The 12500-nt window shown below is 47.9% G+C and overlaps 1 protein-coding gene across 1 annotated transcript; it reads right to left on the bottom strand.

Annotated features, from left to right (window-relative positions):
* Positions 1-8209: 8209 nt before the first annotated feature.
* Positions 8210-9684, bottom strand: LOC126578903 (muscle-specific protein 20). Its single transcript, XM_050241918.1, has 3 exons — positions 9556-9684; positions 9060-9392; positions 8210-8979 (listed from the first exon to the last, which is right to left on the bottom strand). Exons 1-3 carry the CDS (start codon positions 9583-9585, stop codon positions 8788-8790), a joined length of 555 nt encoding a protein of 184 aa, XP_050097875.1. The 5' UTR covers positions 9586-9684; the 3' UTR covers positions 8210-8787.
* Between the last annotated feature and the right edge of the window lie 2816 nt (positions 9685-12500).

Raw genomic sequence — 12500 nt, 5'->3', positions numbered from 1 at the left:
CGGGAACGGGACCGAGACGGCGGGCAGAGGATCACCGACCACCGATGCTCCGATGGCCGGTATTATGACTCAGCGCTCGTTTTGAGCATCCGATCGGCATCGCGGAATCGCTGACGAACGCTGACGAACGCTGACGGAGATGACAACTGTTTGATCTCGCGCAGGACCTTCGCCTGTGTTCCTCCGGCCCCTGGGGTGAGGTTGAATCGTATAAATCAAATATTTTCGCAGCACTCCAGGGTACGCACGCACGCTAAAAAGGCGGAAACATCTTATTCCACCCACCCGATGCAGTTTACTACTTCCCGTTATCGTTAAGTTGCTTGGCCGTTCGTCGGTGTTCGCCCTATGATTGGCCAATGAATCATCTGGTTAGAGAGGGGAAGAGGGGAAAGGAGTGTCGATCGATACATACGTGGTGTGGCATCGCCGGTGCCGTATGCTTAATGTCCATTCAACGAGGATGTCATTATTCATTAAGGAAGATCCGCAGCACCGCCAGAAGCTGTCCAGAAGTGGATCGGTGAGTTGTGGATTGGCCCCACCGGTGCTAGAGAGCATTCATGCTGTCAAGTGCTTGCTAAATACTATTTCCCCTTTTGCCTGCTTCTAAAGCGATAATATTTCATTTGGTTTAACTAGGTGTTTATTTATTGCATTGTAGCTGCTTTCGGTAACGGTTATGCTTTCCATCCTTTGGATCTTGCAGATTATGCAACCTTTTCTGTTATGCTGCTAGTTGATTATTATCTCAAACGTGTTAAACTATTAATGTACAAATAACTAAAGATCTAAAGATTCTTTTATGTGGAATGGATACCTTTGATATATGCTGAACGTATGCACTTAATTTATTCGTAAAAATTCTGTTTCACCCCTTGCATAGTTTTTTTCTTTCTACTGGAAATCGTAGATAATGTATTTAAGATCCCTATTACGGGAAGATCTTAAATATTTTGTTCAATTTGTTTTAGTATTGCGGAATTTCAAAGAGAGTAGTACAATAATTAAGTAAGTAAGCACAATAAATATGTAAAAATATAAAACAGAAAGTAAAGGAACAAGGATTTTACAAGATATTCTTAATTTCTAAGATACACAAATCAATCTAATGATGCCTACATAAACTCGACAACAATCACCGATAACTCTTTTCCCCATTCTTAAATACGTAATGCTTAAATAACTGTAATAATAACTGCGTTATGTTTAAGTGAAGCTAATAATTCGTTTGAAAAAGCAACCACGCAAAAAGGCCTGCCAGCTCATTGCACAACTGCATTTGCACCCCGTTGCACTCCCTACCAGACGCGTGCATCCTCCTCGGAGACTGTGTGTTTTTTATTCATGGAATTTTAATTATGCTTCTCTGGTCACTAATTTTTGGCCGCGCACATCCCTGATTCGAACGCGCGAGCTCAACAAAGTAATTTAATCGATTTTTCGGTCCTCGCTTCGCCTCCGTGTGGTCCGTTGTTTCACCATTTTCTTTTCCCTCGTGTGCATCACCATCGTCGCTGCTTCGGACATTTCGGTTCCGTCAAGTAATTACTCTTCAGCCCCAAACCAGGGGGAGGGAACATTTTAAATCTCATCAATTATCCGGTCCCCGGACAAAACGGACCAGAGCGAAGGGTCAAACAGTGACAAACCGTTGGGTCGGTCCGCGAGCCGATGCCGATGCCGAGATGCTGTCGCCCGTGCCCGGCCGGTTACGTGTCCGGCATTTCGCGCCGCACCAGAGTAGGCGTTTGGTTTCAACCACAAACCCTCCAACCGAACATGATCCCTCTCGGATGCACTTTCGTCATTTCGTAGCCTACTGTTGCTGCTGTTGCTGGTGCTTCTGAGATGCTGCGGCATAACTGTTTGACACCAAGAACCGTGCGTGCTGGTTAGCAGCTCACGCTCTCTCCTGCACTCCCTTCGAAAGGGGAAGAGATGATTAAGCGGTTCGGATCGTGTGTTCAAGTATATGTGTGCACTCGGTTTGAGGTTCTCTATGCGAGCGCAAAATATAGCGCAAGCCCGTCATCACCATCATCTTCATCATCCTCATCATAACGTGCCGGTGGGCCAAAAAGCCTCGTGAGGTGTGAGCCGGCACCGCACTCTCGCAACGAGCATGAATCACACTTATAAAAGGTGAAGAATGTGTTTTTGCACATATCACTCCCCTCGCCACGTTCATGGCGGCGAATTTTCTAAGACGCTCGGCTGTCCCAGGAGAGGGATGTACTTTCTGCGGCCTCGGATCACCTCGCTTCGTCCACTCGGTGTGCGTGCTCTAGGTAGCGACACACCTTTCCGGAGGGACACAGTACGCCGCTGATGCTGCTGCTGCTGCTGCTGCTTTTGGGGCCGGAATTTTGTGGCAAAAGTTCGTGTGCAGCGCTAAATTTAGCTCGTGCGGCCACCGTTCGTTCGCGATGGCATGGCCCAAGAAGAACCTCCTCTTCCCTCACGCCCGGCATGCTTCTAAGCACCAGCGGCAGGAGCAGCACAACACCTTCGCAGCACACACCTTTTCGGGGTGGCCAGACCGGCGGCTGCCACGGTGAGAAAGGTAAATAACAGAACATCAGGAACGCGCGGAGCTGTGTGCTTCCTTCTGCTCCGGTATTAGGCTGGAAGTTTTTCTATTTTAAACTTGCAGCTGGAAAACCTGCTGCTATTGGCCAGCTTAACATTGCTCCACAGTTTTTTTTTGCCTGGAATGCGCCCTCCTCGCCCATTCGCAGCTCGTTAGCAACGGTACACACAATCGCTGATGATTGTTGTTCTAGGAAAATCGATAACCGAAGACGGGAATTCATTAAAAAAAAAACTCTGTGGGTAGACCTTGAGTCCCTGGAATAAAGAATTAATTTAAGCCATCCAGGTGAGAAGAGTGTCCTCTTTGGCTCAATCACTCTGCGATCACTAGCTGGACTGACCAGATCTCCCTCTGTTTCTGTGCTCGCAACGGCGCAGAAATGCTGTCGAATGTCGAAGCAGCAAAAAAAAAGCAACAAAAAAACGTTGGAGCTCCTCCACTAAAAATATCGCTCCGGCCTCATCTGCCAAAAATAGCCCTTCCCGGCACTGTCCGCAGGAGAAACATTCTTCGTCAAAGTCAGCGCGAGCGCGATCACCGCTCGCTGCTGTACGATCGTCTACCCATTCACCCACCCACCCACTGGCACATACCGACAGGATGTAGAAGAGTGCTCCACAAACGGTGTAAGTGTATGGGTGTGTATCGTTTGGAGAAAGAAAAATTTTCTCACATTAATATGTATTTTTCACTCGAACCAATCAATCTTGATCTCGAGGTGCCTGGCATCCCGATGAAAGCACCGATCGAGTGTTAGCGAGCGATCGAGCAGCATGCCAAGGGCTGGTTTGGGGATGATTTCCCAAAAGGAAAAAAAAGAGGAAATGGAATGAGGATTTCTTTTGCCGATTTTTCCTGCATCGATGAAATGCATTCGTCGCGCATCGGACAAAAGTATAATAATTTCTCTCCGCTATTACGGTTCAGGATCGATTCACACACGTTTAGATACACAAAACGGCCCATAAACGTCTTCATTCGAGCGAGCGAGCGACATGGCTGGTTTGGCCAGGATTCCATTTCGGACGACTTTGACTGCGCATGCCACGAGTGCGCGCGCGCGCGCGCCCGCAACTAGCCAAGATTTTTGGTTCCATCATCGCGATGTCACGGCGTGTAGTCGATCAGTCATGCCTGTCTTATGATGGGTTGCTGTCCCCTTTCGGTATGATTCACCGTTCGTCGGTGGGCGAACGAACGAACGAGAGTGAGAGATACATCCGAACACCGTTGTTTTTTTTCTTTTGGTCAGAACAACACGCAAACGGTGGGCATCGTTTGTAAGCGTAATCGTCTCGCTCACATCCTTCCTCCAACTGTTCGCCTGTCCGTATCCGCAGGAGGAGGTTTAATTATCGAATTGCTTACCTTGCACGGGTCTGCACAGTGGTTTTAAAATTAGAGTGATGGTTTTAAAAATATTATTCCGTACCTTTTAATATGCGGCTATTTATAGAAGCGCTTGTGCTGTGCGAGGAGCTTGAGTTGCAACTGGCCAGTAGGATCTGCCTGGTTCCGAAGGTAATCATCATCGAGCTGCCGTTAGTAACGCTAAGGTGAAAAACGTCAGAAGTGGTTCTTTTTATTGTAATTCTCATCATAATTATTTAAAAGGGAATGGAATTTCAAATTCAATTCCATTATTCAATTACAATTTGTCAAGAATATTCGATGAGAGGCAATTTGGGAAGAACATAAAATAAAAGCTGCCTCGGCATCAATCCTGAGGAGCTATGTCTGCAAAAATGCACATTACATAGTCTCCACCGTATATTCAATTGACCGTATATTCAGTTGAATGATTAGATTTTTATTATGTTATCACTAAAGCCATTTAAAAATCCATGTTTTGAAAGTATTTTGAAAATGAAAAGGTGTTTATTTTAACGAGTTTACTGATTAAATCGATGTTTATATAAATATACTTTAAAAAAATATACTTAACAAATTAGAAAAGAACTTGACGGAAATACTTCGTTAAAGAAGAGGAAATAAAATGTTAAACAGTGCTAAAATTGGTCCAGCAGTTTTGATGCTACGATCGACAATTTGAAAGCCATTGCCATTGCCAGAGTTTATGTAAAATGTGAAAAAATAAATACCATAGCCCTTCCTTACAATAAATCATCAAACAGCTCTTCCGCTCGCTGCTACAATCACAGAACAGCAACAATAAACACCTCATATAAACGTAATTACACTGTCCCCCGAACGAACTATCCCTTTAACCAGTCATAACACCAGCGGCTGGCAAAGGTCATCATTATGTCTCGCTGAATCAGAATCAGAGAACAGAATTCGGTCGACGGCCTGTATGTGCGCGCTGGCTGGTGTAACTACCTAATAATACTTTCGCTCTTAACTTAGGCATTTGCGACAAACAACGGAACAGTCGCAAGCGGACAGAAGCGGACCACATAATGGCACAGGCCGCAAAATGCGATGATTCAGCAGCCAGCCAGCCAGCCACCAGGCAGGCAGAAGAGACAGAAAAGGGGTTTTTGGTGGCCACGGGTCGGTAATCCCACGCGTGCCATACCATTGCTCTACGTCAGCCAGCCACGACAGGAATGGTACACATCACCGGCCTCTGCCACCGTGCGCCGTGACGTTGCAAATGGCCAACACCCCTCAACCCTCGGGGTGTTGTTGCGGTGAAAGAAAATAAATCCGTCGAATAAATCCGTGCCGGTGACGAGTGGGTGACGTACTGGCGGGGTGACAAACGGAGGGAAGGAGTGCGGTACCGAAAAACGCCCGACAGTCAGTCTGATTGTGCTCTTGGTCAGATCATAAAATTACAACCCACCCTGGGGGGCTGGGTGGCCACTCGGTACAAAGACAGTGGACTCGAGAGGAATGTGTCTTCCCTTTGGGTACAGTGGCAAGGAAACAGGTATCGCCTGCGTCGTCGTCGTTTTCGTCGTTAAAGTTATTATTTCTTCACGCGATCGTCACCGCGCCCCCGTGGCTATACAATCCATACCATCAACCATCACCACCACACGGGAACACACGAGCTACATGGGCACGTGTGTCTTGTTTTGTGGGATTTTCGTTGCTGCAAAGGATGGTGATCTTCCTTCAATCCGGCAATCCTCCCGGTACTTTACACGCTTACACACCTGTCCCACTCGAGTGACACTCCATCGAGCGATGAGGAGAGAGAGACAGAGAGATAAAAGAGAAAACGATAGTGCGAGGTAGAGAGAGCATTTCTATTTCCGATCGTACACAAAAATGACGATATGTTGCTAAATTTAGCTGCACCAAAAACGTTGTTCGCTCGATCCACTTTTTCCACCTTCCATATAAACCTCCATCAACCATCTCAACTCGGCCAACGGGCCAACGCTAACGCTACGCTTCACCAGCCTTATTTGTCCGGTTTTGCAGGGTTACGCAAAGTCTATCTCTTGGCTATTTAGTCTGCACTTGTTGCGGCCGCGACCCCACAACGCCGCATGCTGGCGATGCTGTTTACTTTGCGAATTACCAGCCACTTGCGGTGGCGAGCAATTTTGCAGCATCCTTAACCGCGGGTGCATTCCGATGAGGCAACCCTGAGGGTCGTGAATTATTTTATTACCCAATGGTGGTGGGTTACGTAAAATAAAAAACCTTGCTGCACTGCAGGTGAGGTTGGCGTGGTGTGCGACATGCGTGCTGATCGGCTGCTGAGGCGCTGCTGGAGATTGCTTCATTCTCGGGGTGAGATTGATTGAGCCAAATAGTAAGCTAGCAGCGTATCTGTCTGGCGCCCACCCCGAGGTGTCAGTGGTGTCAGTGGTTGGCTAAAAGCAAGGAATTTCTGAGGGAATGCTTATGAAGAAGATTTGGAGAGCAAACATGCGCTTTGAATGTCAAAAGGATTAAAGCAGCAATGATTAATTATTCCACAGTATTATACTTTGTGTGTTAAATTATTGTAGATTTTTTATCACAAGTTATATTACTTCACATATTATTAAGAAATATTTATCCGCAAAAATTAAAGCACGGCTCTTGAATAAGGAAATGCTCAATCCAATCTTCTCGCGGCCATGGGGTTTTTCCTGTAAAATATAAACCCAAACAGACCTTCTAATTGTGACACCAAAGATGAGCAGATAACCTTAATGCCCGTAAAGGCCTTGAGACAAGATTGGTTGTTAAGTCTGTCAGTCAAAGTGAAGAAGCGCGTGAAGCGCGGGTCTTGGAGATCCACTTCCTTGCTTCTGTTATGCAGTAAACATGTTTTGTTCTTTCTCCTTGGCCTTCACTAACACAAAACAAGCCACACAAGACGCTGTGTAAGTATAAATGATTGTAAACAGAAGCGAGGACGGAAAAAGCGACGATAGAAAGAATAATATTCAGTAAGCATTTGCTAATTTCTATTTTGCATTGATTGTATAAAAATTGATTGACTTTAAAATGATCTAAACATGTTCTACGACGACCAAAACAAGCAAAACGTGCCGTGGGAGCACCCTGTTGCGTTAAAAAAAGTCCATCCACCATGCGCCTCCACCGGGCGCCTCCATCATCTGAAAAGTTTTCCTTGCAGAAGTTTCCACCAAAGCTTTCTGGTGCAATCAGACGGCAACGCCATCTTTGAACTATCCTTTTCACTCTGAAATGGTGACGTCACCACGATTTTAAACGATCACGTGTATGAGTTAAGAAGTGATAATTTTTTGCATTTTGTTTTAAGATTTTCCATTTAAAAGCTGACGTCATAGTAGTTCTTCGTTCGAAGATGAAATTTTCCATGAAATCCATGAGAAAACCCATCCGTTGCCTCAAACCCATAAAAGATCGTGAATGAAATGATGGTTTTACGATCCCGGCATGTGCTACCGATCGATTACATTGGCAAACGCGTTGCGAATTTCCGATCCTTCCATCCTTCCACGAGGTCACGGCATGATTGTTGGAAATGGTTTATTCGCCCTGGCAGCCGGCAAATGTAAATAAATGGCCTTCCGCAGCACCCGATACACACCGCTACCGAGGGCAGAAAAACACATTTCATAGCTCCACAGCGGAGCGTAGCACGCGCTCGCACGTAACACCGAGTGGCAGCATTATGGCTATGGAACGGCGGCACCTGAAACTCCTCGAGCGACGCCGACTCGGTCACCACGCCACTGTGGCCGCTTGTCGGTTGTAAATTTAGTCGAAGGTCCACGTAGCGAGTCAGCAATCGTACGCTCGCGCACACACTCGCCGCCTGTTGGCCTCCAAACGGCCGAAGCTACGCTACGAAGGAAAAACAAACAATCTACGGCGATCGTGCGAGGATCGCCCTCCTGGGGTGCCCCCCCCACCCCTCGGGGTGCTCATCGTGCTTAATGGACTGGAAAGATCTCGACCCTTTCCTTGACATCGTTCCGGTGAGGAGGGAGGGCGGTCCGGGAATTCTTCTTTTATTAGCTGCCAGCGGAGAAGCACCAAGTGGTCCTCATCTTCGAGCACGGCTGCTGGCTGGGCGCGCGCTGTGTGTGGGATGATACTCCACCCCCTCCTTCTCTCCCTCCACTAGAAATGATGCAATCCAACGGATCATTCCACGTCGCCCATCATGATTCGCACCTCGTAAATGTCTGTGCACTCATGTGTCTCCATGTGTTTGTTGTTTTGTAGAAATAGTATTAATTTTATTACAGATAAATTATCAACGAATTGGCGCGCGCGCACACGGTCAATCCAGCCCCGGATCTGGACGTAACAGAACATCGTAACATCAAGGGTATGTTCTACTCGATACATCATCCTCATCATCCTCATCACCATCACCATGAGTACTCCTCTCATTTCACAATATCTTACAGACACTACTACTGCTCCTCCATTCGCCACCTCCTAGGCTCCTAGTACTCTAGTCTCTGTGTGTGTTTATGTGTGCGTTTGTTTGTTAGTCTCCACTTGTGATGCAGTAGAAGGGATACAGATGGGAAAAGGGATAGATAGGGGGGAGCTCTACATAAGGCCATTAAATACGTGTGTGCGTCTCTGTGTGTCTAGTTACGATACTTAGATGATCACCATTGCATGCATATAAATATATATGTGTGTGTTTGTTTGTGTGCGCTTCGTATGTGTGCTTTTCGTGTGTATTCGCTGCTGATGCTGCTGCTGGTAGTTTGTACACGTACAGTTGTTGTGGGGCAGGGTAACGGGGGATGGGTGGGCCACCCTGGATCGTCTTACTTTCCAAAGATGATCTTCCGTCCAGCACCAATGTTCTGGCCGGCCTGTGTCGCACCCTTGTTCTGACCAGCCTGCAGCCCAATGATGGTCTGACCCGCGTTCAGCTGCTCCTCCGTGAAGTTGCGTTTGCACTCATCGGCCGGCTTCGGGCCCAGGAATGGACCCGTGAACTCCGGATGTTTGTAGCACTGCATGAGCATCAACGAGAATGGAGAAAGAAAGAAACATTAGCACACTGGAAGTGTTTAAAAATTCAACAGAAACTTACCGCACGACCGAGCGCAAAGATCGTGCTCGTCACCTGCGCAATGTCCTTCTTCTCGTACAGATCGACCGTTTGGAAGACGTCCAGGTCGGGCACTCCGTACTTCTTGATCGCCTGCTGGAACAGGTTGATGTTTTCCATCATCTTGAACTGACCGCCGGACGTGTTGATCTTGGCCACTGCGCCCGGTTCCAGCTTGTTGATCAGCTTGCACAAGATCAGCCCATCGCGGAGCGCATCCTCGTACAGGACACCGGCCGGGAACTTCTCACCCAGCACCTCCTCGATCCAGTACTGCGCTTCCTTATCCTTCTCCAGATCGCGCTTGCCAGCGATCTGCGGTTTTCGAGGAGCAAACACAAGAACAAGAACAAAACGTTGAATTAGCCACCACAATAAGCCACTTCACTATACACTCAAGACAACACTCGACCAGTCACTTTATCACACCGCGGGATCACTCATTAGCATTACCACACTTGCTGCCAAATATTCTTACCTTCATGCGGACTTGACGTTCCAAAGCCATGTTGCTGGTGCTGCTTTTGGTGTTGCTGTCGCTGGTCCTCAAACTCTCGCCGCTCTCACTGCTCGCTGCTGCTCGCTGCTGCTGCTGCTGCTTGAACAAACTGATGCTTTGACCGCGCGTTACGATTGCTTTTAAACTTCCACCGATCGCGAACCAAAATTCCGTGGTGCGCATGTCCACTCGGCCTCGTGGCCGGCCCAGGGCGAATGGAAAAACATGTCCGTGTCCGAGTCTGCGCCGTTGCGCCCACAATTCCGACCGGATGGCTTTTGTTTTTCCGAAATTCGACACTGGCTTGCTACGATCGAGATTGGCAAAAAAAAAAAGAAGGGAGAAAAAGTTCTGTGCCGGATGGAACCGTGCGTCGCCGTTTTGGCATCGGCCCCCCGGTGGAGACCAACGAGCGAGACGAGACGATGAAGGTGACGTGTTTACAATAAAATACACATCATTATTTCGAGAAGCTTCACGATGTTGGACCGGAGCGATGTGCGCGATGCGGGATAAGATGCGTGAGTAATTTATTTCCGTCGAAATGACAGATTTCATGGCGGTACAGTGGCCAGCGGCACCACAGGAGGAAGCTAAATGCACTGCGCTCCGGTTTGCCGGTTCGCCATTATGGAAGATGGATGTTAGGAGCAGTAGCACCAGCACCAGCACCAGCACCAGCTCCTGACGTAAGCAAAGACGTGCTACAGACAGAAACAACCAATTAAAATGGAAGGAAAGTTATCTTTCGGGTGGCGCTAGTCGCTGTGGAAGGAATGTGTGCTGGCGGTTCGCTCTTTAGCGGAGCGATCGGTTTACAATCAATAAACAAAACCACGCAGGGATCGGTGCACCAGTATGCGATTGAATCCACTCCCATTCGTTGGATGCAATCTGCGTATCAATCAACAGAATGCATTGATCCAAACCAAAACACAGCCATTGTTTATCGATGGACGCACAAATGATCAAATAGACGATCGCATTGGTATGCTGTGCTTATTCATCGATCATAATTTTAGATCACTTTGCATTGTGTTGCAGAGTCATTCCACTTTTAATAGCACGCTCTGCATTTGGTGATTCAGCTGTTAGGCAATTCGCCTCAAATCTTCCTAGCATCTAGCGGACTGGAGGAGAACGCCGTCGTGACCTTTCCCACCGCCATTGTGGACGAGCGTCGTCCTGTGAACGAGATTTTTAATTATAGATCAACACCGTACCGCGATGATCAAGTGGTAACCGATGGGGGTTTGAAGGGAAGAGAGCAGTGGAGGGGCACTCCATGCCACTCCACTCCAAGGCGGAATCGTTTCATCTCAAGGTTAGTATGGCAATCAGAAGACGCTTCACTTCCCGCTGGTTTGCGGCTTTATTGCGTTTCTGTTTACACGCTCCACCATCCCCTCCGTTTGGACGCCATTTTCCATTCCAACGCACAGGGACCTGCTCGTTTGAAGACCTCCGGCACCGCTAGTAAATGAAAGAATGCGTGCGCGGCATCGCTGCTGTCAAACAGGGGAATGCAAATGGGGTTTTCGGAGGCGGGGGGATACGGATCCCATTTGGCTCCGTGATGACAGTTGCAAGTGTTTGTTGTTTACTAGGAAAACAGACTACTACGAAGGGTTTCATATCCCGTTTCCATCGTTTCATAGAGCTTCGTTTTTTCCCCCAGCAAAGTGGCCAGTGGAGTTTTTCGTCCTCCTCGTGGTCAGAAATGGAATCTACCGCATTATGGTCGCATGGAGAGCACGCTGCTGCTGCTGCTACTTCTCCTGTCCGTTGACTAAAAATAGCGATGGTTACTATGTGATTGGCCTGCCAATAGCCGTGAGCAGCGCTGCGCACAGGTAAGGGTGACATTGATGGGCCAAATTCGGAGGCCTTCTGCGATTGCATCCGCTCGTGGCAACAAAATTTCAGTGTCATACCTGTGCGCTCGGTGAACTTCTGCTGCACTTGCGTGAACTCACCGGCAGCGTTAGCGTTGGCAGTTGATCCGTGCCGGTAGATCCGGGTTAAGCCGGAAAGCCGGACCACCGCCGAACGTTTCGTCATCGATGGAATGTGCATCAACGCGACAAGCGAACAGTGAGTCAGTGGGTCCGCACGCGCCTCCTGTCTCTCTCTCTCTCTCTCTCGCGCGCTCGTCTACTCCGTGATGGTTGAGTTGGTCTGAACGAAAATAGACGAAGACTGTCCGATGGAGAGAGAGCCATGCCACCGCGATGATTTTGATGGCCACGTCGGTCGGTCACACGGTTACAAGTCGTTTAATTTTAGGATTCATCGGCACACCCCTCGCTCCCCTGGCCGGACAAAGAGAACCGGAGGACCTTCCGGCCAATCGCCTGTTCGCACTCGCGGCCTAGTTCTCATCACTCCAACTAGACGTCCAACAGACGATGACGACAGGTACGACAGGTTGTTGGGTTGGTTGGGCAAATTGAGGGGTTTTTTTGTGTTTGTTTGTTCTCGATTCTTAGTATATTTCACTTATCATACAGTGGGTGTTTTGGGTGTGTCTGTGAGTGTTCATGTAGAGAGAGAGAGAGAGAGAGCGCGATAGAGGGGAGTATATCCTCCTCATTTACAAATCCTATAAGTATCTTGGTATGCATTCGAGTAGTTTTTTTTTCTTAATATTCCATTCCAGATCCATTTCAGAGAGTATCTCCTGCAACAAACGTGACATTCCAGTGAACTTATCGGTGTTCCGGTTGCCGCGCAACTAATACTTCTACCAAGCGCAACTACCGGCCCGGTTACTACCCCTTGGACACTTTGCAATCAACTCAAAATGGAATGGCAAAAAGGCGCTCGAGTACGCTCGAACCTAAGGGTTATAGCTTTCAAATCGTGTGCGATCAATGTGTGGCACGCAGGGAGGACACCTACTTTATCTTATCGCCGATCTATTT

Source organism: Anopheles aquasalis, chromosome 3 (assembly GCF_943734665.1).
Source record: "Anopheles aquasalis chromosome 3, idAnoAquaMG_Q_19, whole genome shotgun sequence".
NCBI classification, from domain to species: Eukaryota; Metazoa; Arthropoda; class Insecta; order Diptera; family Culicidae; genus Anopheles; species Anopheles aquasalis.
This window is presented reverse-complemented; position numbering and strand designations above follow the sequence as displayed.

What these genes read in the sequence shown, in the direction of transcription:
- LOC126578903 (XM_050241918.1), bottom strand. Translation starts at nt 9,585, where the DNA reads ATGGCTTTGGAACGTCAAGTCCGCATGAAG. An exon ending in AACGTCAAGTCCGCATGAAG is followed by an intron (nt 9,393 to 9,555) that starts GTAAGAATATTT and finishes CGAAAACCGCAG; the next exon opens with ATCGCTGGCAAGCGCGATCT. An exon ending in TCTTTGCGCTCGGTCGTGCG is followed by an intron (nt 8,980 to 9,059) that starts GTAAGTTTCTGT and finishes ATGCTCATGCAG; the next exon opens with TGCTACAAACATCCGGAGTT.